At 32.5% G+C, this 27,015-nt stretch overlaps 1 protein-coding gene and 1 long non-coding RNA gene across 12 annotated transcripts in view; one reads left to right on the top strand and one right to left on the bottom strand.

Moving 5' to 3' along the window:
* The window catches only part of bsk (mitogen-activated protein kinase dJNK), a 117,346-nt gene that overhangs the window by 7,736 nt on the left and 82,595 nt on the right, over positions 1–27,015 (bottom strand). For 4 of the 11 annotated variants that reach the window (XM_088191059.1, XM_088191065.1, XM_088191060.1 and 1 more), the window contains exons 3-6: positions 23,601–23,659; positions 2,596–2,670; positions 2,331–2,494; positions 582–759 (exon numbers count right to left, since the gene is read on the bottom strand). In XM_088191059.1, the coding sequence (XP_088047185.1) occupies positions 582–730 (149 nt within the window). In that variant the 5' untranslated portion in view covers positions 731–759; positions 2,331–2,494; positions 2,596–2,670; positions 23,601–23,659. Of the gene's footprint in view, positions 1–581; positions 760–2,330; positions 2,528–2,595; positions 2,671–23,600; positions 23,660–27,015 lie in introns of all 11 variants that reach the window. The other 7 variants (XM_088191061.1, XM_088191068.1, XM_088191062.1 and 4 more) reach the window with 2 other exon arrangements.
* LOC148233114 (uncharacterized) lies at positions 159–2,331 on the top strand. Its single transcript, XR_015810550.1, has 2 exons — positions 159–969; positions 1,007–2,331. It is a non-coding gene; the product is annotated as an uncharacterized LOC148233114 (long non-coding RNA).

Here is a 27,015-nt window from a genome sequence, read left to right on the forward strand (position 1 = left end):
CGCCATTGTAATAAATAAGTCACGAGAATAATCGCTAAATGTAATAAGAATTGATTTGTGAGATGAATGCTTCTCTCGTGCTAAATTTTATGTTGCAAAATCATGTGCGAGAATAATTTAAAAAAACGCGAATGAAACCAGGAAAGAAAGCTAATATATTTTTTATTCATTATTATTGTAAAATTGCAATACCAAAACGTCGAAAGCTTTGAAATTGTATTAGGGGAATGCCTTCAGTCATAGTTGATCAGTATTGCAAATGCTATGTACTGACCGATAATTCAACCAGAGTATGTTTTCATAATATTCAAAGAATTTAATTTAATACAATCAAATTTATCCTTTTCAAAAGCAGACTTAAAGCATAAAGCAGATGGTCTAATCATTCTACATAAGCAAATCTAACGTCAAATATTACTTATACTATCTAATAATAGAATGTGCATATTAAATCACCACATGCAGTGTTTAAATAAAATATATGTATTAAGATAAGATTGAACTATAATATTAATTACAAATAGTATGATAGATTCTAAAGTATGTTGATGCTTGAGTGATTTTTTTGATTTGGCACTCACCATACGATTCCTTGGGCACCGGAACCGATCGGTTTTAGGTTCTGATAACGCTTGAGGATCGTGAATTTTGTGTCGCCCACCTCGACCGTATAGAAGTAGGTGTGGCGAGTGGACATGGCTCGGGAGGACGGAGGCGCTGCGTGCGGCATGCGGCAGGGCCTACTCGCCTGTGAATTTACTGAAAAAGGAAATAATCATTAGATATTATAATTAAAATACAAAGAATAATTTATACTACGCTATTCCATCCTCATAAAAAAATTAATATGAATCAGGCATACGACACGAAAGCTCAGCAGTAGTTTAAAATGGTCGCTGCACTTGAAACATGTATCAAAGAATCATTCGTTTTTGTAAGAACTCAAAAAGCTGTCACGTTTACACCCTTGTAACTATAAAGAAGAATAGCTGATTGCCTAAGGCAGTGGTCGGCTAGCCGGGGTAAATTACCCCAAATGGGGTAAAAATTAATTTTTTGGTGGTAATGAGCATTCCTTCATTTAAAAATATACATTTTCTGAAATATTTGTTTTAATGAATTGATCCTTATTCCAGTTGAACCAATGAATATGTCAACGTTGCAAAAAGCTAAGAGCATTTCTTTATTAGGAATATGCAATTTTCGGAGTAATTAAATTTTTTCTTTATACTATATTTTTTATTTACAATGAATATACGCTACTGACTTACATATAATGTACACGTGGAGTTTTCTTTTACTTCACCGTGTGCTGAAGGGTTAGATTTGTTTTGGTCACTTTTTTACCCATTAGATGGCATCAATAAGAAAAATAATATACCAGGAAGAGTTCCTCGGTTATGGGTTTACACAGAGGAATAATGAAACCAGCGTGTTGTCTGTTTGAAAGTATGTACTGACAAAAGAGTTGGATAATTTACTGACAGAAACACTTTGATAATTTACACCCAAATTTTTCTTCCAGCTTGTGGGAATATTTTGTAAATTTCTGTCAAAAGATAAAGACTGGAAAACAACATGAGAGGTACATTCAATCAACGTTCAAAGCTTTGGAGTGGCTTGGTTAATTTTTGAAACAAGAAACCATATACGGCGATTTGATTAAACCTGCACCATTGAAGGTGGTAGAGTTAATGTGTGGTCAGAAAGGAACCATAAAACTAAATTCAGTGCCCTCGTCTGCAAAAGTTGTGAAAAAATAAATTTCTCTTTTAGCAGAAAACGTGAAGGAACAAGTAATTTCTTCAATAAAAGAAAGTAAATATTTTGCTATTCAGCTTGATGAATCTACAGACTTCAGTAGTAATTCTCAGCTGATGGTATTTGCTCATTACAAAGGTTTACATAAAGGAATTATTGTTTTGTTCTCCTCTCGAATTGATGTCTACAATAAAGCTAATGAATTCTTCAATAACGTTAATTTAAAATGGAAAGATTGCATTGCTGTTTCTGTTGATGGAGCTCCAGCTATTTTGGGTCATGTTAGTGGATTTTCGGCTTTGGCGATTAGAATAATCCAAACATTTAAATTAATCACTGTATGATTCATCGCCAGGCATTGCTTGTGAAATGAAGCTCATAACTCCAATTTGAATTGCCAATCATAAGCACCACGTTTAAATAAGTATTCAGAACATAGTTACCAAAACTTAAAAACACTACTGGCAGTAAAATATGAACAATAGTCATTCAAGAGTATCAATATACTAAGTACATATAATCATTAAAAATTGAAGTCTTTTGTAGATAATAGCAAATATACAACTTACCAAGTCTTTCCTCGCAAATCGTCGACGGCAAACGCTGCTGCTCTCCTCGAAGAGTCAATCACTTAAATATGCCTCAGTTTTAAACGATCATTACCGTTTAAAGACGACGAATTAGTTTATCAGTCTATGATATGTATTACAACTACGTAATTTAACTTGAGCTCCTGTGAAAAGACAATTGCGTTTCAAAGTAATGTCTGCAAAAATACAAAACTCGATCACGATATGCATGTTTGATGTGCATCGCCAGCGATGAACCACTCACCATAAATTTGTACGCATCATTTTGTAACTATCGCCGCAGTGCTGTTGTTCACTTCTAGATCTGATCACAGTTCACCTGAAACAACACAATAGGAATTCATGAATATTCGTATTATATGAACTGATAAATTTATATTTGGGAAAGAGCAAATTTCTCTGAAATTAAATTAACACTTGAAGTAGACGGAGGATTATTTTGTACTAAGATTATTTGATATGCAACATAAACTACTTTGGTATATTAAGGAACTACAAATTGAACTTGCTGCATTATTATCCACGATGCTGGGAATTTTACCAGGCGAGCAGGTGCAGTCTGGAATAATGCACAAGATGTGAACAACATAAAGATATGCATAAATACACTAGCGGTATTTTGTGATACATTAATTAGTTGTGACTCGAGTACACAAGTTTTCTTGCTGAAAACTGTTACCATCTATAATCGGGTTTGTTTAATTTCTAAAGTAGGATTAAATAATACAGTTTTAAAATCGATTTACATATTTTTATTTCATAAAATTATTATTGCAATTAGAAAAAATGGATTTTGAAGCGTCAATGTTTATTGGATAAGATCATTTTATAATTCTACTTAAGTGATAAATCTGGGATTAAGACCATGGATCTCTTATACCATAACAAGCTATGTCTATCCAGGCTCTTATTGATAAAAAATATACCCTTCAGGTATGTAAAAATAATGGAGCGCTGATTTTCAATGTAAAATTGAACAACATTTATGCGGTGTAAACGTCGTTAATAAATTAAATTTAAATCTGAATATGGATATATAAAAAAATCAAAGGGTACAAATATAATGAAATTCTAAATATTTCACTTCACCCTGATTATTAAATTTATTTACAAAAATGCACTTTATAGTGCTTGCATATTGCCTCCATTAAAGATTTAAATTTACTTAACGTTAACAATGCTATAAAAAAGATAAATCACCACAAAAATACACATTCTCTCCAAAATAAGCATAAAACAATCTCCCCCTTTAACGGCGGACTCGCGCGTTGGCAGCCCTGCACTACGCTCAAACAAACGTTAATCAATCACACACCTGCGCTCCCCCGACCGTGAAACGCAAAAATCTTTAAAGCAATAACTAATTCAAACAGGCTATATCGATCTAGAGCGCTCGTATGAAAAATTTATTCTGTGACTGCCATGTCAGGGTATTTTTATGACCAGCTATAAAAAATGAGTAAATCCTATATTCGCCCGGGATGATATTCGGCTAGAAATTTCATAATGCCTGCGCGAAATGTTTTACAAGCTTAGAGGGTGGTGCGAGGGTGGATCGTGGGTGGTTAGTAGACATGACAGGACGCGGAAGTGACAGCTCCAGAACTGAGAGGTCCGACGCTACGGCTGGATGTTACCGGTTTCCGACTGGGATATCTCATTCATTCAGAAATGGCATAGCACTCATATAAAATGAAACGTCGGATATTTTCCTTAATTTCCTTAACCCGTTTATCGTCAGTATTTTTTTTATTAACATAAATGGTCTGTATTATTTCGTTAAATCATACTAATAATCACCATTCGGTTTTTGCGGTACCCTAAAATAATTTTCGCACGAAATTAAATTATACAAAAGGTGATTCTGCACGAAATTAAATTATACAAATTTGTACACACATACATTCGCGCGTGCTAGAGCACAGTCACAAGAATAAAGTCGTATTCGTCGCACGAAAATACGATTGTGTGTTGTTTTTGTTTCTACATGCGCTGCAATAAAGGTTATTATCGGGAAACTGCAGCGTATCGGCATAGTTTGGAGAGTTTAGAATATATTGTAAACTTTTACACTTATGATATATTATTTAAAAAAATGCAATTAAAAACATTTAAAAAATGAATAAAATATGTTTGTTATATAGTGATACAAACAATATACATATAATAGATATAAATTTATATAAATAGAAAATATATTTACAGAAAATTTACATAGAGAATATACATATTTTAAAATACAATTAATTACATTTAAAAAATAAAAATTCAAAATAAAATCACGGTTAAGTTGGAAGTCAGTTTTCTTTGGTTTCGTTCCAACAATACAACAGTGTTTTGGATGAAATGTGGATAGCGTGATGAGCATTGCTATAGTTCATCCGAACTTGCACTGAAACAAGATTTAGAGGACCGAGGAAGCAGCTGCTTCCCACTTCACGGCAACCCTAGTCCAAAATCGGAGACGCTTTAATATAAAAATAAACGCGTAGCACGCAGAATTCATATGACAGAATAAATTGAGCATAGACTTAATAAGACTCAGTTAAGTAATGAATATTTTTTACATTTTAGATAAGACAACCAGGCCTAAAAATATAAATATATAAATATGAATAAAATCAAGAAAAATGACAAAATTTGTAATTAAAAAAATATATTTATTTTAATTGAAAACATTTTTATTAAATGCAGTTACAACTATTGTAATATATTAACAGTTTATTATATTAAAAACCAACGTTAACAAAAAAAATTAAATCATCTGAATCGTTCAATATGATGAGTAATTGCAAGCATATGTAGTTTGTAAACGATGCAATATTAATTATATTTGCGATATCAGTGAAATGGCGAAATTTCCATTAATCCTGACACGACAAAAGGGACCTGGCTCGATTTTATACGGGTTTGACTACGTCATTCGCGTCGTTACGCGTCATATTTCGAATGACAGCTGTAACATGCTCTGCCTGGGATCTTGATAGGTTTATGAGAAAGTTTTTTTACCTTTGGATAGCAATATTCCATCATTTTGAACGATAATACATAATTCATATTTTTTTACACGCACTTATAAATATTATCCATCAAATTTATTGTTCATTGAACAGGGTTCTCATATATATTTCTGACGAAAATTAGTTATAATATCCACTAGACTACGTTTCATTGCTTGAAAAAAGATTTACCAACAACAAGGTAAGAACACGCTTTTGCCATACACGTGTTTTGGTTTGTTCTATTTCATGGATCTGTGTTTACATTAAATATTATTTTAACAAAAAATATTAATATTTGTGATTATGTAATGCACGTCCTTCATAAAAAAATGTAATGAAATGTGCTAATTTAAATTAAAGAAATTGTTCGAATGTCTTTATCTAACATTGGATAGAAAACGTTAAAGAACGATTCATGTGGTTTTAAAATTAAATATAGTATTAAAAAAGATCGAAAGACATTATTCCACTCTTTAATTGATAATTTAAGTATTGAAGGGTCAATATATATTCACTAAAAAAACAAAGTGATGTTTTAAAGATAACAGATCGCATTCCGAGACATGTTTACACGCCACCAATGTCTCTCCACATCTTTTGTTTGCGGTCTGCGCTACAAATTTTCCGGATGATGGATTAGAATAAAAAGTTGACGCCGTCGGTCAATGTTGGCAAAGGTTCAAATCCCAAATGAGCGAAATTCAACCAAGCAAAAACCCCTACTTGCTGAGAAAACGGCTGTAGAACTCGATCAATAAATTGTGTATGAACCAATCTTGATATAGATAATTCTCATTGATGAGGTTTGTGACCCACAGTTTGCAGACGGTTGAAGGTCCTTCTTATTATTGATTCAAGATCTTTCTTCGAATAATTGATACAAGAGTACATTCAGTTGCATGTTGATTCTATGCGGTTCAGTGTGCAATGGTTCTTCTGCGCCAGTGCTTCTCAATCAAACAAAACTTAAAACAATCAACATGAGTTCTACTGTATGAATTTATATTGTATCATACCGAAGTTATATGTTTTTTTACGAAAACATGTGCTTAGAAAACTTAATAATAAACTTCGCTTCTATCTTCATGACAAAAAACGATCTATCTTCCTCCTTTAATAAAATGGATGTGTTTTGTTTAGGGAATAGTACCAAACTTAAACCATTACAACCAAAGCTTTTTTCGCGGACAGATCAAAGATACACGAACATGTTTTCATGCTAGGGTGAGTTTTTTTTACCACCAATGAAATATCATTCCCTACTACAATTATCGTTATCTGCAACTGTCGAATTATAATAAAAAATGAAGCTCAAGCATAAATAATTGATATTTAATTAGATAAAAAGTTGAATTTAATTATGGAAGTCTAGCAGAATTTTGTATAAGGCAAAAATAATATCCGGCAATCGCAAAAGCAGCAACCGCGAGAAAAAAACTTGTCGCGATTCGCGTTAAAAGGACAATAAATCGGCCAAAAATTTTATTTTTGTCCGTTGGGTACCTAACAACATTCCTAACGACTGTCTGGGGCCTTACAAATACAAATGTTATTGTTATGTATTAACAGACGCAGCAGGTTAGATGCAAAATGACGTGAGAGGTTGCCAAATATCCACCTGTTCAAACTCTGATGGTTATGTGAGTAGAGAATAATTGTGTGAGTAGAGTGAGCAAGTAAGAATCCCCCCTCCCCTTACCTCGTTTCCGATAAGAATTTTCAGCTTATATCCCCGATTTAAGACACAAGAGCTGATCTGAACTCACACTACACTGAGCATCGACAGCGATTGAAAAAAACAAGGAAGCAGCCGCTTCCCCCTTCACATCAACTCTGCCCCTGTAAAATATGCATTTATATTCATTGCAATAACTTGTTTTTGTAAGTACATACGTTTTGCTTTATACGCAGGAAAATAAACAGTTTCGTTATTTACAATTTATAGCATATAATACTACTGTTATTATTATTATTGGTTAGGGCGAGTCATGGATCTACTTTATTGAATTTAAAAACAATTTTTATTGAATGTAATCGATCATACTTATTTAGCTGCGCAGCTAGAAAATTTCACTATAATGAAATTGTCGAGGTATTCACATTTTTTCGCAAAGCGCAATATTTTTTGATATTTTTCCTGTATGATAAATTTAATATACCTCAAATAATTATGTTTTCACTTTGATCCAAGCGAAGATTAACTTAAAAATATTTTTTAACTCTCGATCAACGACTAGAACACACGTAACATTAGATGTATCTATACTCCTCCCAAACGGTGAACAGTGACATTTGTACATGTCATTCTTGCTGCCATTTCTAGGTCAAATTGAGCTGAACAGCAACGTGCTGACGACCGATTACGTGCTACTGCAATACGTGGATACAAGATACTAAAAATAATTATAATGTATAAAGAACGAGTTTGAATCTATCTACAAAACCAAACAGGGAAGTATGGACGAGATGGACTACATATTTTATATTACTTTATATATTTTCGACTACATACTAATACTAAGCATTTAGTAATAATAATCTCTTTCGTTTTTTACTGATTATAGATCATCGATAATATATGCCATTTTAGTAACGTATTAAAAATACAATCTATCACTATCGATCTCGATCGCGAACTTACTGTACAGCTCATCATTGTCAAAAAAGTCATACCATTTCTAACGTACCTTTTTAATCATGCGAATTTCCCTAAAATAAAAACCTAGCGTCCCTGCCGATTTAGCAGCCGTAAAAAAGGTTTTACACGGCCGAGAGTTATTGATTGCGTTCCACTTTGGGCACAAGGGTAGCGCGAACAAAACGAGACGAGCTGAGGGCTCAAAAAGGGCCTTTGGGTATTCAGTGCGAAATTGCTGTGAGCGAACACACGCGCGAACGCGAAGGGACCGACGAGCTTTATTAGCGCTGCACAATCTAACGAAGAGAAACGAGCCAGGATCACGTATGATCAGTTCGGAAAAGAGAAAAAATAGACAAATATACAAGTACCAATCTATAGGATGAAGTGCTAAATTAAATTATTGAATTATTTCACTTCAAAGAAGTGAAATAATTCGCAAAGAGGAAAGCATTGAAACTTTGAACATTTAAGTTTCGAATTATGTAATCAGTTTAGGGTGTCTCAGGAAAATGTTGCAGTAAAGTACTTCTTAACTATGTTTATACTTTTAAAATGTATATAAATTCTTCGCATCGCTGAGTGAAAGTAAGGAAAGGATTTATAAATCCAACAAAAAAGATACAGCAGTAAATAAAAAAGCAACATATTTTAGTATTTTTCATTTTAAAAACTTAATCACATTGATAGAACGAAATTTAAATTACAAACTGATATGAGAAACATTAATGACTTATAGACTAATATTTGCTGATAAATAATTCTTAGAAAAATGTCGTTGAAAGTAAAATAAGGCATATCACAAAAATAGTAGACTATACACAATAACAATAATATAATTTCATAAAAAAATTCTCGTGTTTTTAATTAATACGATATATTTTTAAATATTATAAATAAAATTGGCTTTATCGAAAAAAAATATATTTATACAAATCTTATATTTTTGCAAAAAAAATTTGGACCTTTACAAAGTGTTTCTATAGTATTTTATTTCTTAAGATAGGTTAAGCTATAAAATAAATATTGCCCCAAGATATTAATAGCCATTGTTTAACCATTGAAAACAATGTCAGTGTGCCATCTAACGCAGCAACCCTTTGATCTTTCAAAAGATACTACAAGATTGTCATTAGCTTCTCATCAACGCTGGGGGTGGGAGTTTAAAGTAAATATTTACATTGCTGAAGGTAGAGGGACCTTAGTATAAACGTCGGTTTTGCGGTACACAAACCGCAACATTCTAAGGTGGAAAGCTTTCGACTATGTCATACAACCCTCCAGTATCCAATTAAAACCTAGTTGTTGATTTAATTTCCCCTAATTCCCGCGAGAAATTCGATACTGCCCTCGCTCTCCTTCTATCCATTTCCCGGACGTGGAGTTCCTCTGACATTTATCCAGTTTTTTCGGCACACCCTAATTCGATGTTTTCGCAGAAAAGTGACGGTTCGAAGGGGAGGTCTTGGCCAAATGGTTCGATTCCCAGCGGAGCGAAGACCCAGCCTGGGTTCACGACATTTGTCCGGACTATCGGATATCCAATCGCCTTGGGACGATTGTTGACCCGCAAATAATATTAATTTGTATGTTGACGGCAATCGTCGACGGTTTTGGTTCGATTTTCAAAATAAAAATGGTTCGACTAATAAACATGTAAAAAGACTATACGTATATAACACATGAAGCAATCGACGACAACCTTGAATTTTAGATAATGAATTTTGATATTGTGACGTTCGTGCTGGTACATGCGTGTCATTTTGCTGGTAAAATAATGGCTTTAATGTCGCTCGAAGGGTAGACACGGCAAACGAGCAAAATATAATAGTAACACGTAGCATGTTTATTATGTATTAATTAGGAGGCGATTTCTAAATATTTTATTTTAATAATTTAGTTCAGAAACTTTTACAAAAAATAATAAAAAGTACAATACAATTATATAAATTAATACCTTTCAATTATAATTTTAATAAATAATTATTCTAAAGGAAAATTAAAAAATATAAATTAATTATAAAGGTAAAAGTTAATATAGAATCTGGAATATAAATAATAAGAGTAAAATAAAACGCGATTAAAAAAAAGATACATTATCACAGGGTGTGTAGCTCGCGAGCCGAACGCGGCCCTTGAGGTACGCGCGTGTTATTATATCAACTCAACATATGTATTTTTATTTATTACATCTTTCCCCGTTTAATAAAGATATACTCTTAATTCAGGAATCGACAACTACCTGACCAAAATTATAAAGCGAAATATAATCTATTCATCAGGTTGTCCCGTATCTTTGTTTTTTTTTTAATAACATTTTATTAAACTAACGATAATTTCATTATTCTATTATTTAAACTTTTTATTTTATTTTTATAATATATTAAAAAACGGAAAATTGTCATTCAACATGAATTATTTTCCCGTATCAGATACTTTTAACACTCGATAATTTATTAATAATTAATTTCAAGAATTTTATAAAATAATATAGCACACCTAGATATTTTTTGTTGAACAAAAGAGACTCACTGCGCAGGTATATTACATAATTTTTTAAATAAATTTCTAAAAAAAAAAAATAGCTTTGTGACAGCTCGCTATTTAAAATTTAAGACGAATGTTGCTGGCTTGAAACGATGTAAACTTTATATATTTTGTAAATACTGGATATATAAAAACACACTTTAAACTTTTAAGTCAGTGTGATAATAATATAGAATTCATAGAAGATTAAAAACTATCGGGAAGGCGTGGAAACGAGGCGTGTGGGTTCCACACGCACTAAGCGACGAGAACAAGGCGACGCGCCTACCTCATACTGCGAGAAAAAAATAATGCTTTCGGATGCAAAATCACCAAAGCACCATAAGCTTATAATTTATTTAAGTCTCTACAACATAATTTAGATGGTTACAAATGTAATAGTATTAGTGAAGTTAAAACATATTTTTTTGAATATTTTAACTCAGAGCCAGTCAGTTTTTATAAATGTGGGATTGAAAACTTGCCTAATCGATGGAAGAAAGTTGTATCTGTCGATGGAGATTATTTTGTAGAATATTTAAAAATAAATTTGTTATTAGTAAAATACTTTTCATTAAAGAAAAAAATCCTTTCTGTTGGGTACCTCTAATATTATGGCAGCTTAAGCGCTGCCATACTTAATCATATCCACCAGAATTTCAGTCAAGATTTTCCATCCGGAACTTGACTACAAAACTACGATTTTGCTCCCGACGAATAAGGGAGCTCAGTCGAACTCACACTAAGCTGAGCTACGCCGAATTAACGAGATGACCATTAAAAATATAAGGAAAGTAGTCGTTTTCACTTAACATCGTACAATATGGTCTATTCAAATTTTTAAGAGTTCAACCCTATCTTCGATACGACTAGAAGACTACAGCGACACATTACTACTTCTAGAACAAACACATATGTATAAATATCATTAATGCACAAATATTTAAAATTGTCGTGCTATTGTATATATACGTATGTAATGTAATAAACCTTTCAATTGCCATTGTCTTCATATTTCGACCTATTAACAGTAGGCTATAATGAATGTTATAAGTAACAGGTATAGTTACTTAGTAGGTCGCCTACCATTTGGATGTAGATGTCATACCATTAATATGATTATATTTAATACACGATTTTGAATGTTTAATTTAGAAAATGTTGCACATTTATAGCGACGAACTGTGATGATTTATTTCTCGCACTTGCCGTGCGGTATTACATGGAGTTCATTTATTGGTGTATCATGCCGCATGCCATACTGATGGGCCTCAACAAATAAAAATGAAAGAATATATAATAACATTTTATATGATTTATGACTATGAGGGCTAAAATGAGTTTAAATGGTGCTGAAGTAAAATGTTAAATATTTCTCGGTGAATTATTAATATGAATGCTTCACTATATAAAGGCTCATTGTTACTAGAAGGATCGAAGAAACAGGGTATTGAGATAATTGGATAATAAATACAAAAATTCTGAGTTGATTAAGATTGATTAATGTTCAACCCTAAAGCCGAATACGAAAATCAATATTGAGAGGCATTCTAAATATGGAATTAGGATAGTTTAACCCAAATAAAACCCTTGTATCGGGTTTTAAAAATCTATTAAAGGATACTCCATCCTCCCCAATCAATTCAGTCCGAGGCTCGAATCCAATATCTCTATTCAGCGATAGGGGTTTCAGTTGCGCCCGAGTATCCAGTTACGCCTTAATTAAAACAACTCAGTGAAACAAAGCACGACAGAAGTCGCACAATATCGACTTTTTCGACCCTCTTTCGCGCTTTAGGAATGCCAGGAAGTACTTGAGCTTTCTCGCCACGGCCTTTCGAGCTGTCGAGCTTCCGCTTCTCGCGTTTAATTAACGTACTGCGTCTGTTTGTACAAATACACGGGATCCGCTAAGCCGCCGGTTTGGGCCCTTGGCCTTGGGCGCAAATTAATAATGGGTCCTTCTGGATAGGGACGCTTTTATATCAATTTCAAGAGATGTTATTTGACTTTGACAACTGTGTGGTTGACGAGGGACGTCGCGAGTTTTGAGCTTTGAGGGGTTGAGGGATGAATGCTTAATGATTTATAGAAAGGAAAAAGAAGAAGTAATCATTTTCAGCTTATTTAGTATTTTTTAGAAAGTTTACTATACTGTCCATAACTATATATAAAGTAGACTAAGATAACTCATGATATAGTAAAACATATTCACTCATTTCTAAAGCATAGTCACACCTGACATACACGCAAATTTGCTGAGATTTAATGAACCACTAATTCAAAATTTATGCACGTATTAACCGAAAGCGATTTAGCACGACATTTGAACACGTCTAGACTGCATATATCACGTCGTTTGCACATCGTCACCGTTTGAGTGCATTTTAGTCTTGCGCAACGAAGTTTGAGAGCCGCTGCCAATTAAACGCGGCGCTGCCACCTGAACGCCGTTTTCCCTTTGTTATCGCTGATTTCTTCACGTTACAGATTACATATGTATTCCACGATATCTATTGACATATAACAATATCATTGTACATTTTGTGTCACAAATATAAGATAACTCAATTTATACGCCTAATTAATTTATTTTAAATAAGGTCGTGTTTTATAAATATCATCGATTATTGTATTTATTTTTACAATATTTTTCAGTCGTTTTTAATGACTTTAAGAAAAAAAAATATAAGAAAGGTAAAATAGGTTTGGCAAAACCATGACTGCACACTTGAAGATTGGACAAGTCATATACGTTAAAATTAATCTTTGTTTGCATATTTTAATATTAAGCATTTAATTTATCATTATGTTGACGTCGTTTTTTATGATTACTGTTTTTGGTGTGTGTGTCAGAATTGAAGAAAATATTTACTTATTAATTTTTAATTTTTAAATATTTTTACTCCAAATTTTGATCACCTTCAGAGTACTCTCCGTGTATTTTAACCCCTCCAGCGATTTTAGATTTACCTCCACCACAGTTCCAAAATGTTTTCCTTTCATGTTTCTTTTGAGTCTAGGGAACAAAAAGAAGTAACAGATGGCCAGGTCAGATGAGTAGGGTAGGGAATAATCGGTATAATTCCGCCTTTACTTAAAACACTGCCTCACAGATAACGCAGTGTGAGCCAGTGCGTTGTCATTATGAAAGAACCAATCTCATGTGCACAAAAAATCCGCCTTTTTCTTCCTGGTGCTCTCTCTCTCAATCTATTTAATACCTCCATGTGTGTATTAAGTGTTTAAGCCTGGAGGAACAAACTGCGTGCAAAACACCTCTAGTATAAAAAAAAGTGAGCATTGTCTTGCTGTTTAACTTCACCTGCGTGCTTTTTTCGGACAAGTAGAGTGAGTTACCTTCACTTTAGCATCATTCTTGTAAGCTGTTTGAAGCATTACAAGAGCTTCCGCGGCCTTTTTCCTTAGCAGAAAACAAAATTATAACGCCGCGCGTTGACTCAAGCGTCAGCCATCTCGCGGGAAAAAGTTGTTTTGTTAAAAAAAATGCTACGCACGGACGGATGCTTTCACGGCGACGAAACGTTACATACTGACTCATACTGTTTCCCTCTAAAACACACCACCACTTAACGTACCTCCCTTCCACAGTTCGAGTCTCGTTACTTTTGGGTCCCCCTCGTATCTTCGAATGCGTTCATATTTTTGCATACCAGCAGAAGAAGTAGGAACGATGTTTATGACCGAAGGTAGCATGACTATTATCACATTAAACTCAACCTAGAATTCACTCTAAATTAAATATTTCTACCATCCAATTATAATAAAACAATGCTACTCGCCATACTTTATTAAAAAACAGATCATAATTTGCGTTGAAGGAGTTGAAGGTTTTGTATTGGTTTTACAATTACCAGACATTATTCTAATAAAGCATTTGTGATACATTTTAAAGGAAAAAAGCTGCGGGAAAAATTGTAGGTGTATGGAGAAAATTGTCTTCGCCTAACTGTTGACTACACATGAAAAACATGCTTTAAATAAATAATCATATATGTATATTCGCAACATTGAAAGTACGGCAATGAGCAAATTTTGGGTCTGATATTTTTACTAAGAAAGTTTTAGAAAACTAAAAAACTAAATTTTTTTATTGCTAAAAGATAATGTTGATAAAATATTCAAAGTCCCTATGGAAAAATAAGGGCAAAACTTTATATAAAAATATGCTAGGCCTAAATGATGAAGAGGTTTTTTAAGCCATTTTGGTTTAACCCCCTTACCATTTTAGTATTTTCTTTCAGTGTTTTTATTCTGATACATAATGATGAATATTTATGGCAGGGTGCACACAACTTTAAGTACTTTATTCATATGGGCTATTCATTTTTAAATATCACTAACTCAATAATTCATGACTCTTAACTAGGAAACGTCATACTAAGATCATTTTGGGCACACATTTTAAGATTGCTTGATTGTAGTATTGTACGTTAATATTCTAATATTCCGTTCGAATTTTTTTTTTAATGTCACTCTTGTTATATATTCCAAATAATAAAAAGCACACCTCATCAACGAGCGATAATATACGAACCATAAAAATGTTTTGAGTAGTTCTTTACCATTTCTATGTTTTGCATGTCGACAACCAATTGGCGAATTCATTAATGAAAATTGAAGTTGCTATTGGATAGGCAAAAAATCAGTACTACCACAATTTTGACAATGACATAATATATAAGTAGGTATTTGTATTGATTTATCCAAATCCTGCAGATCCAAAACAATACAATTAGTGAAATTGAGGCACTGATCGTCAGAAGCAAAATTTTACATATTAAGTCATAAACGTCGACATGCCTTTGTCATATCGGAGGATAGAGCTAAAGTACCTGCAATATAGGAAGGGATTAGTGCCCGGTGTAAACCATATGTGACAATAGATGCATAACAATAGCTATTCGGAATCTTTACAATTGACGATTGCTATTATATATTGTGTCGATAGAATTTTGGGGTTGCCTTCATAAATACAAATTCCATTGTTTTTTGTAAGTATTGGTCATAAATTTCAAGGAATTTGCATCCCGAAATTCATCATAATAGCGTTCCAAAACCTGCGCGAATGACAAAGCAACCTGTTCGACGTAATGATCAGATGTAATACCGCACCACCAGTAGTCGTTGTAGAAAAATCTCTCCAGGTCGGCCATGTGTATAAATGTCCCAAATGATAACTTTACGATTAAAGCACCAACCCGACAGTATCATCAAGAACTACAACCAGAGCTTTCCAATATGGACTCACTTAGTTTGTACAAACTCGAAGCCAATGAGGAGCCGCTGACCAGTGACAGACGGACAAGATTGAAAAAGCAGCCGCTTCTCTCTTCACGCCACCCTGGTTTGTTTGAAGTGCAAAAGCCAGAGTTCAACTGTACGCTAACGTCATTCAAATTGTTGCACAATATTAATTATTAACAAAAATAATTTTGTCTAATATCAAAATAAATATCTTATGATCTTATTATGTCAATTACCTAATATGAAATATTTATTAGAGTGCTTCACTTCTCTGGTAATTAATACCTATTATCAAAACAACGAATAGCGCAATGAAAGTTAATTCAAAGATTTGCTTCAAATTGATAAATGTGAGCCAAGAAATTACCATCAACGTGTCATCCAACCTAGCTGACACTCTTCGTGTCGAGCGTATCCAATAGGCAAATTGATTCCGGTGACACCACCCCATAGGCTTTTCCGCGAAGCCGTCCGGATCATAATTAGCCACCCTGTTTGTTCAAACTAGCAGCCCACCCTACAAGAGCAGCAATTTGCCTAGAGCTTTCGGCGTGAAAGCAAGGCTACTATAGTAAACCTTGCATTACCATATCGCATAGGCCTGACGGTGCATGCGCATACGCCGCGGGGGACACAATATCGGATGCATTATTCAATATTATCTTGCCACCCCCCGACCGTTGCTCGCCCCTTTGAGTTGTTCTTTGCCCGGGGTATCAGCGAGTGGCCCCTGCCAGTAAGCTTTTCTGCGATCGGTGAGCTTTCTTGTACATGTTACGCATCTGGGTATGTATGGCCTTAAGCACCTAGTATATACTATGAGCGGTGCTCTTGGGTTTTATGAAAGATGTGACATTTTGACTCCCTACGTTAAGTTTTTAATTAAATCGACGTGTGTGGGTATGTTTATATTAAACCCAAGCGAAGCGACGGGTACGATAAAATCTAGTCTAGTCAGGTGGTGGTTCAGCTTCTTGGAAAACTTTTGAGACCACTCGAAGTTTCAGTGTTGAGTTTTTTCTGCTTAATAGATGACATTGTTCAGTGTAACCTTAATATTAAAAAATATTAATTTAGTCATCTATTTTATAACATCTCGATAATAAGTCTCAGCATGAATTATAAAAAAACCATGGCAATATGCAATGATTATTTGGCAACTATCTGAAAGACATGGGTTCTAATATCGTATGGGATCTAGTGTTTTTTAATTTCTATTGTGTTTCCAAGATAGATCGGAATTGACGATTATTATATAATTTTAATTCTGATCGATCATCACAGATTAGGTTTTTCTATTTTTTTTTCTAATTAAATCGTTGTATCGTATATTCTAATGCCGAAGATTTACAATAAATAAATGAACTAAATATTTTGTGATATTATTTTAGAATGACTGATAAAAAATGTGATGTTGAATAAGTGCTTCGATTACTGACTGCAGATGAAAACGTTGGCTAATGGTAATTTTCTTTTCATTGATAAATATTAGTGCAATAAACGTTCAAATTATTTTTATAGGTAACAATGAGCCTATAAGAGATTTAGAAGATTTTTTTTAAGAAACCTTTAATCAAAATTGTACAAATGTATTGCCTCTACATCAAACATAAAATATGGAAAATCAAAATGTTTCTGCCAATAAAAAAAATGTGCCTTGCACAAAAAAATAAAATATCACGATTGACAGAACATCGATGGGAAAAATGTAAATGTGGTGCTGAAGAAAAATACTTAATGTCATTTCTAGAGAAAATAAAAGGAGTAAAAGTGAACTCATGAATTGAAATTATCATTGAAATAAATAAATTAAGGTTTCCTAAATTAGATGGAGCAATATACAAATGTTAGAATCCTATAACTAAGAAAATTAAAAAAGAAGAGATTGACCAATGGGTATCAGAATTTGTAGAATTTATTTAATTATAGAAATTATTCAATCGAGTGTATGATTCAAATGTGAATACACTCAAGTGATTCTATGGTAATATAATATTTTAATTATAATCTCAGCAGAAACTTAAATGAAATATTGAAGGCAAAGTTTTACACATACAAAACCCACCGAATTGAACCCTGATTTTCCTAATGACCAATCTTAAACTCAAACATAAACCGCTATTCGTTTTATAATGTACTAAAAGTACGTCGGCAGTCTATTGGTTCTTGAAATTGCTAAAGACCTGTAAATAAACGATAAATAGGCATTCACGTTTGGCACGAGCTTTTTGATTAAAAAAATAAAATGTCACTTTTCAGGGTAAAATATAAAAGGCATTCATTAAACAGAGCCTTTAGAAAATGGACCATTTTTATATACAAAGACGTTCATAAGACGTTAAAGAAAAAAAATTCGGAGAGAACGATAATAATGAATCGGAAAATTTCAGAGAAAATGTCCAATAAACGTATCATCATAATTATATTTCTAGGAACATATTAATTAATATTATTTACTAAAAGATTTATATTAATTTTAACTGCTACGAAAAAATATATTTTAAAATAACAAGGGATAAAAATAAGATACAGAAGGTTAAAGAGACAAACGTGTATGAGTGTTAATATATTTATGATTACAATTCAATATGTTATATTTATAAAAATATCAATATCTGATATTTCAAGATAAAAATATACGTTTATTAATAAGTACGTAATATTACCTATGAGATGTATGTACTGAATTCATTTTCTTATTTTATAAAACATTTTGCGTTTTGGATTGAAGCTATGAAAATCTGTACATATTACCATCTTTATATATACATATATACACACATAACCGTCTAGATTTGTACATGATTAATAATTTATTTTCATTATTAGTCAATCTATAAATGATCTAAAAATAATCATTATCACTACAATCTTCGTATAATACACCATAAACGGCCCAAACAACCTTGAGACACATTATCGCGTTTGACACATTACACAGCCAATATAACGTATATATTAAAAAGCAATAGTGATATACACATACGAAGCGGGCGTCTCGACAGTTTTTCTCTACAAAACAAATCCAAGAAAAGGCAGCAATAACTCATGTGGAGTTGTAAAGATGAGTTATTCGCGAGCGAAAGACATAATGGCAATACGTGCTGCGTATGGTGTAAGGCGCTTTTAAGGACTGCGATGAATCATAGAGCTTTATCCCGAAATCGGACTTGAAGCGTCCCAAGCAGATCGTGGACACTTAAGGACACTCGTAAATGTCACTTAAAACGGGTTATTATGTGAAGAAACAAACTCAGGGTAAAATAAATTATTTTGACAACCTCATAGAAAAACAAACTGATATGTGTTTGCGCACTGAAGTGAATTACAACAAAATTTATGTGATCGAGGTAGATCAGGGATCCAATGATAATATATTAAAAGTGGGTGACATAAAGTGGCGAACAAGTGAGAGGTGGAAGAAGATCCATTGATAGTGCTAGTTCACTTGATGTATTTTTAGATGTACGTACGTATTCCTCGGAGTCCAGAATATCACTGGAGTAAAACGGGAGGCACTTACTCCATGGCGAAAGGGACTCGACGGCATTTAACAAAGCCGAAACCGGAACGGATCGATAGACGTGTGCAGAGATAACATTTAAACAGGCGCAAATATACGTGCCTAATCGGAAGATAAGCGCTTGTGACGTTTGCCAAAGATACCATAATAGAATGTCCAAGTAATAAAGAAATATATATATTGAATTAAATTTAATACTACTAGAGTTTAAAAACAGCTAAAAATTAAACTCCATCTGTATGAATTACATAGTACAATTATAGTACAAGTGTTCAATAGTAGAATTCGTCTATTTTTTAAAGATCACATGAAATGTTTAATTGAATCAGAAAGTCTTGAATTAAATCTAGGCTGAACTTTAACATTTCTTAATTAATAATTTGAAGCTTTTTTATTATTTTATTTATTTTATACGTTGAAAAGTTTACGTGGTAGATAAAATAAGTATAAATTAATAAGGTTTTATATTATATAATTATATACTAGTGAAAATATAATTAATTCATAATACACAACTAAATCTTATTAAACATAAATATTATTGCATTTATAAAAAAGCAAATTGTTTAGAATCTGGCTAAGCGAATATGAATAATATTGTTGTAGTTTAATAAAGTAGACAGCATGTTATTAATTCTTTAGCTGTTATTAGTATAGAAATAAATTATTTTGTAAATTAAAAAAAAATCCATGAAAGAAGAGTATATCAGGTAATTATTTAGTAGATTAAAGCAACCCTTAAATTAGGGCATTTTAATCAAATCAAATATCTAAGCTCAGGCTGATAAAACAAATCTAGGAGCTGGAAGCACATATAAAATATTTATAGCTAACTTCGAACGTGCAAAATGCTAACACAAATTCACCTGTAAATATAAGTAATAAGTAATAGGAAGCATAAGAGGAATTAAAAATTAAAGTATATATTTATATGATATAATAATACAAATCCCATATGGAGGAAAACAAAGCGTCTTTAGGACTAAAAGCTAGCACGTTTCGAGAAACACAACCGAGTTCACCAATAGCTTTACGTTTAACCTTTTGGTTGGCGTAACTATAATGTCTAAATATCGATATTGTATTACATAATAAAAAAGTATGTTCGGAAAAAAATATTATTTACCCAGAAACAAATACCATACAATCCGTAAACATGTATCGGTTTATTTCTTCAATGATAGCAATTCCCGCCAAGGTGCCAAAATCTTACATATCGGATTTCGGCAACAAAAGAGTTAATTATATTTTATTTCAAAGTTATATTATTTTGTCTCTTACATTGCGTCTATATATTAAATTTGTATATTGTACTTTACACAAACCGCAATGTGCGTTTGAAATGGAAGTAAAAATAAGGTGAAAGTTATGCAACAATAATTACAGTACATTTATTTCATTTAATTTTAAAACACAGTATTTATTTTAGAATTAAAAACAATAAACGAAAGTAAATATTATAGAATGACGATCATTATCTGAATCCTTTTCAGATTCAGTGTCTGATTTTTTCCCTATAATTCTTATTGTGCCATCAAGGGTGTTAATAAAACAGAAATTTCTAGAAGGGTATTTGACTATCGTAATTTTTGATTCCAGAAACTTTTACCGTTTTTTTTCTATACATAGATATATTTTATTATTTTTTAAATCTTCCGTTGTAGCCTGACAGGCGTAAGCCTAATGCGTTGCAACGGGGTAAATCTGTATGATCTTAGTAAATCAATCAGACATAATGAATATCTATTAATCACTGAAATAATAGTATGGAAATCAGTAACAGCTATATAATGTAATATAATTTTTAAGTAATAGATATCACTCTGCAGAGATTGAACAGTAGCAATAAAAAGGAGTCGAAAATTTTAAGTACTTGGACTTGACTCTAAATGGCAAAACAAGATAGAGGAAGAATGAAATCTCAACAAGTGCTATCATGCGTGTAAAATTCTATTCGGTTCTAATTTTTTTATGGCAGTGAGACTTGGACTAAAACGCAAAGCGACAAAAAAAGACTGAGACAAGTGTTGAGAAAAATAGCAGGAAAAGATAAAATCAGAAGATGGCTCCTATAGCAACATGAAACACGAACTATAGAAACTATTCAGTCAGGAGTCCTTGCTGCCGTTCTATAAGTTCCAAAGTCTTCGATAGGCGGATCATGTACAAAAAGGATAGAGCGCCCACAATAATGACACGTTGGGTTCTAGGAATAAAACGGTCTAAGGAAGAAATGGATTGATTGTGTCGGAGAGGATTGGAATATGCTATGAGAGTGCATTTAAATAAGAGAATTGGGGAATGCTGGAGGTCAAGGTCAGGAATCGATGCGGGTCAAAGAAAAATAATGTCATTTTGCACCTGGCGTTGTTTTTTTAATAATAGCGCATTTTTATAAATAAAAATTTGAGTCTGCTGTTGTGACTAGAACCTCCAGCCTCTGGGTTACCAGTCTAGACCTTACGAATTACGTTATTTCGACCTTATTTTTAATACAACGGACGCCAGCTCAAAACATTTTAATATATTAAATAATAGTACGCACTATTTCAGATTTTAAAAGTGGCGTACTACATTTTTATAAAAGCGAAACTGCTACATAAAAACATAGTAGTTCTCAAAAAAAAAACAGCACAATGTAAGTAGAAAATTCAAAACAATAAGAATAATGTACTATATAATTTTCTTAAATAAAAAAAATATAAGATCAAGTATAGAAATTATTGTAGAAAATTATTTAAAACATAAAATATTAATTATATTAGCAATTATTATCAAATAAAATTTAATACATAAATTAAGTTTAAAAGTTAGAGGTCCAGTTGATAAACATTTTAAAACATGTTTATGCTTTCAATTTGAAAACTAATTACAGCATTACAAATTATATACCATGCTTGTAAGATTTTCTCATTTAACAAAAATATGTATATTTATCTCGCACAAAACTAAAACTCGGCATCTAACTTTGGCAATATGTCTCTCAAAGTAAACTTGTGATCAAGTTTTAGTTTAACGACATAAATTACATCTTGTCAACTATTAAGCCACCCCAATATTTGACATTGATTTCTCTTATAAACTTTTTGGCTAGAATAACTTATATAAATTATTATTTTTTAAATCAAGATCACTTCATATAAAATATGTATATGTTATATATAATATGAATTTAATTAAGTATCAATCAATAATTAATGATCGTAGATAAAGATGTATTGTTCAAATTAAATAATTTAATTGCTTCCATCGAACACAAAAGAATAGCGGTGTATATTTATGAAGTTACCGCCGTGTTTAATTACGTTCGCGTATTTCCGACGTAATGATTACTGACGAATCCGTTTAACTAACGGTGAAATATTTCAAGGGGCGCAACTTGAACTCCTTTAATGTCATTTAAGTTTTCCGAAGCGTGTGAAAATTAGGAAAAGTAGCGCCACAAATTTCGATCATTGCGCGGTTAATTGAACCTTAATATTAAATACTACCACAATGAATGGCCCGTTGCTTTCAACCGAATCGATATTTTAAATTAGTAGGCAAGTGGCAAGAACGAGGCCTTCCCCGTGACCGGAATATCGATTCGAAATCGACGAGGGAAATCGGGATAGGTTTACGGCTGTTGGAGAAACTGGGGTTTACGTGCGAGCGTAAATAACGTCGTTTGTGTAAAGTTATTTATCGGCGGCTGAACGGCAGATAGAACATTGTTCTAACTACCGTTTTATGGTAATCTTAAGGGTTAATGAGGTATGGTAATAGTACGATGTACAATCTTAATAACAGGATGCCGTCACACGTTACAGGTGGCAAGCGACTTGCTTTAATGTTTATAGTATCGCATCATATTTGAAGTAAGTATAACAGTGTAAGCTTTTTACACATTTGTTAATGGGTAACATTTACTAAATGACGTCATTTTGTTTGTTTAGAACGACTGCGATGAAAGATCACTAAATTTTTTATATTTTTAAATGATCGCAAGTACATCATAAATACATATACTACTACGTACTAACAAATACGTCGATTGTTTTAAAAAAAATTACAAACAAGGAAACTCATTGCTGAAATTATCATCGACATAAAAAAACTATAGTTTCCTGTGACAAAACTTGCCCTCAATTGAATAGAATCATGCTTTTATCCATCTCCTATCTCACAACCCATCTTGATTGATTTGATTATCTAGTATGATTCAGGATAGAGTGAAAGCACTCAGGGTTCGAATGTCCTTTCAGCAAGGAACCGCTGTTTAGAAATAATAACAACAAAAATAGAAAACTCACCTAATCAATCACGCAGTGCAAGAAAAATAAACTTTTTCTAATATTTTTTACGACCAGCTCTGAAAAAAAGAAAAGAAATCAGTTAGTAAAATACAAAACACGTAAAAAACACGTTTCTTCTATAGCTAGGGGAAAGTTTACAAATCCAATTTGCAGTACGGATAGTTTGTGGATTATCGTATAAACATGGAGCGTGTTTAGTTTTCATTTAAATTAGCAGCTCGCAACCCTGTGGTGGTGTTATAGCTTCAAATTTTAATTGAAGTTGTTTGTAAACATGTCCAACATAAATTTCAACATCATTATGTGTAAAAATAATTTATATTTTTTGTTTAGTTACCTTTTGACTGACAACACACATATTAAAAAAATAATTAGCTTATACTTAAAAATAATAATGTTGTTCTTATTAACTATTTTACATAAAAGGACCACTAATCAATGTCAAAAACGTCTATCTGCGCGTAACATTTTTTACTTGGTCTTAACAATCATAATTACAACTTGGTCTTAACGAATTATTTTTAATACTATACATATCTAAGCATTTATGCTATTAATAAATATCAGTTGTATAGCAAACTAAAGTAATTAGTATTCCAGATTCATAATAATAGCTTAAATTCCACATTATTCTGCTATTTCAATCCCTGATTTTCGTCAATTCATATTAATGAATTTTGACCCTGAAAAGGGTATAGGTCTTACAATTTTTTTTATCTGCAGACAGATAGACAAGCGGACATTTTGTGGGTCAGACTAGTTTGTGTAGCAAACTATAAACATTGTATAATAAAAATATTTTTTACAAACCACAATAGGTACGAGATCAAAAATATTTTTATTATACAATAGAATATATATAACATACGAAAATATATTATTTAATCAAATAATATTTCAATTCAATAAATTCCTGAACCTTTTCCATTCACGTTTACGAACAACGTACAACAGGGTCCAAATCACGCCCCAACAAAGCATTTCCAAATCAATAGAAGGACCTACGCTTTCCCCACATATAAATAAAAGCTTAAACGAATCTGAATTCAAACATATTAAATAAAATATAGTATAAAAACAACAATTTATAATACGGCTTCAGTACGTTCTTTAATAACATTTTGACAATAAAGTACCACCACGTGTATAAATAATAAAAAAATTACACATGATTTAAACGGAATTTTCTGCATAAATTTACAATTTAAAACACAATTACGTTTACTTTTCCGTTTTAATTGTGTCGATGATACTTTTCTGCCAATGAGCGAGGGAGGGAGACAGTCGAGAGCCCCGAGGAATAGGAATGGAAATTGAATGCGGAAATGCTGAAGGAATATTTTACATTTGCAATTCGTGAGAGCTTTTAAAGGGCGAAGACGTTTAATTCAGAAAATTTTCAATTTATAGACGTCTATAAGGTCGCGCCAGACGTATTATACTATACACCGGTATTATAGTACAGCATCGGCTAACGGGCAAGCGAGAGCTCGGATGATTAATGGAAAAAGGCGGATGGAAGCTGCAGGTGAAGTTTCGTACTTAAAGTCTTACCATTAACAGCAAATATTGCACTTCATTATCATAAGTGACAATAGTAAATATGACGTTTTAAACAAACATTGCAATAAAATACTTTATATATGGATTAATTAAAAAGTCAGTATAAGTATTGCTAGGGACTGATACCCGGTTGAGCGAAGTCAAATTAGTCCAAAGCGGCATTTTGTCTTGTATAATTATTATAACAATATCATTATCACGATTCATGAAATTTGATAAATGAAAGGCACTCGCCTTCGCGAAGGGTATAAATACCATTTTTCCTATCTTCATGTACATACATCCTCCACTCCAATATAACCTTTTTCGCACGTGGGTCAGCAAAAACGGTCAAAACCTCGCGTACCGAGAATGACCCCCATTCGCGTGAAACGCGCGTGGTCAAGAATTTCAAGTGAAATGCGATTCAAGAGCTTTTTTACGTCCGAAAGGCATTTTTCATTGCGTAATTTTTTTCATCGTTGTTTAAATAAGAATAACTTTTTGCGTAGGATTCGCAGAATGTGTTGGGAGAAAAGGGCAAATGAAAAACGACTCAAAGATATGCTAAAATATGTGAAGAAAAAAGCATATATTGTGTGGAGAAACAACAAAAAATGGAAATAATAGCTGCGGCGCGAATAACGATCGCTGGCTCGGTCTGCCCTTATGAGAAAATTTCGTGACGTCACTGAGGAAATTGAAAATGGCGTCCGGGTGCGCCGTTGCCAAATGCGGAAAATATAATATCGGAAAGCTTAAAAAGCCATATATAATGCGCACGTGCGAGAAAAACGCAATACAAGTGAACCTACCGACCGATTTGAGGATTGCGGTTCACTTAATCTACGTTTTGTATATAAAAAAACAAGCACATAGCTGAAGTTGTCAAAATCTAGTAACAAATTCGACAATCTTATAATCAATGATCATAGTGATAATATAACACGAATGTCTGCAAAATTAAATTAGCAATTAAAAGTTTAATTTAGCTTAGCAACGTGAAATTTTTGGGTATATTTCTGTAAATATATTTTAAATGAAAGTTATGGAACTTGAAATATTAGTAATAAACTAATAAATTGGACGGGTGGTACATTTTTTTAAGAATAAGCAGGCGCGGATTTGGATCAGCACGATATACCAATATTATATTATAAAAATATAATTAAAATAAACTTTTCAATTAAATTATATTTTTGCTATCTAGTGGTGAAGATGTATTCAGATATAAATTTACTAAAACAGTGAAAATATAACTTCACTTAAAAATAATCATTCACTGTTACATATATATGGATCAGAAAAAATCTAAGAATTCTACGCCGAAGTTAGAAAAAAATAACTTATCGCTGAACATATATGTATATGTACTTTATAGCATTTATGAAGCAATAAAACAATTAAACCACATTTCAGTTACTATTTTACGTTGTTCTAAAATGGTTAAAATATTATATAAAATACCGAGGGTTTGAACACAAACAATATAACTCCCTTAATTGCTAAATTATTCAACTCAAATCGTACAAAAAGTAAACATTTATATAAAATATTTCTCCAAATTTCAAAGGGTTAAAATACAATCATTAAAACAATATAACTCACGAGAACAGCCTTGATTGATAAATGAATTATTCACCCTGTCAAACCGGTCAAACAATAAATAGGCAAAACGATCAGCGCCGCCTGTTACTGACAGTGATCTGCAATACCTATGTATCTGTATCATACTCGCGTATAAAACAATAATTATTACATCCCAACAAACGGAACAAACGGATATCCGTCGGGAATGCGAACAAGGCAAACGATATCATTTAGCAGACAAATTGACGGGAAGTGGGAATGATTAATTGGATGTAATGAA

Source organism: Plectrocnemia conspersa, unplaced genomic scaffold, assembly GCF_051122295.1.
Source record: "Plectrocnemia conspersa isolate PC_06_02 unplaced genomic scaffold, ASM5112229v1 ptg000008l, whole genome shotgun sequence".
Classification (NCBI taxonomy): domain Eukaryota; kingdom Metazoa; phylum Arthropoda; class Insecta; order Trichoptera; family Polycentropodidae; genus Plectrocnemia; species Plectrocnemia conspersa.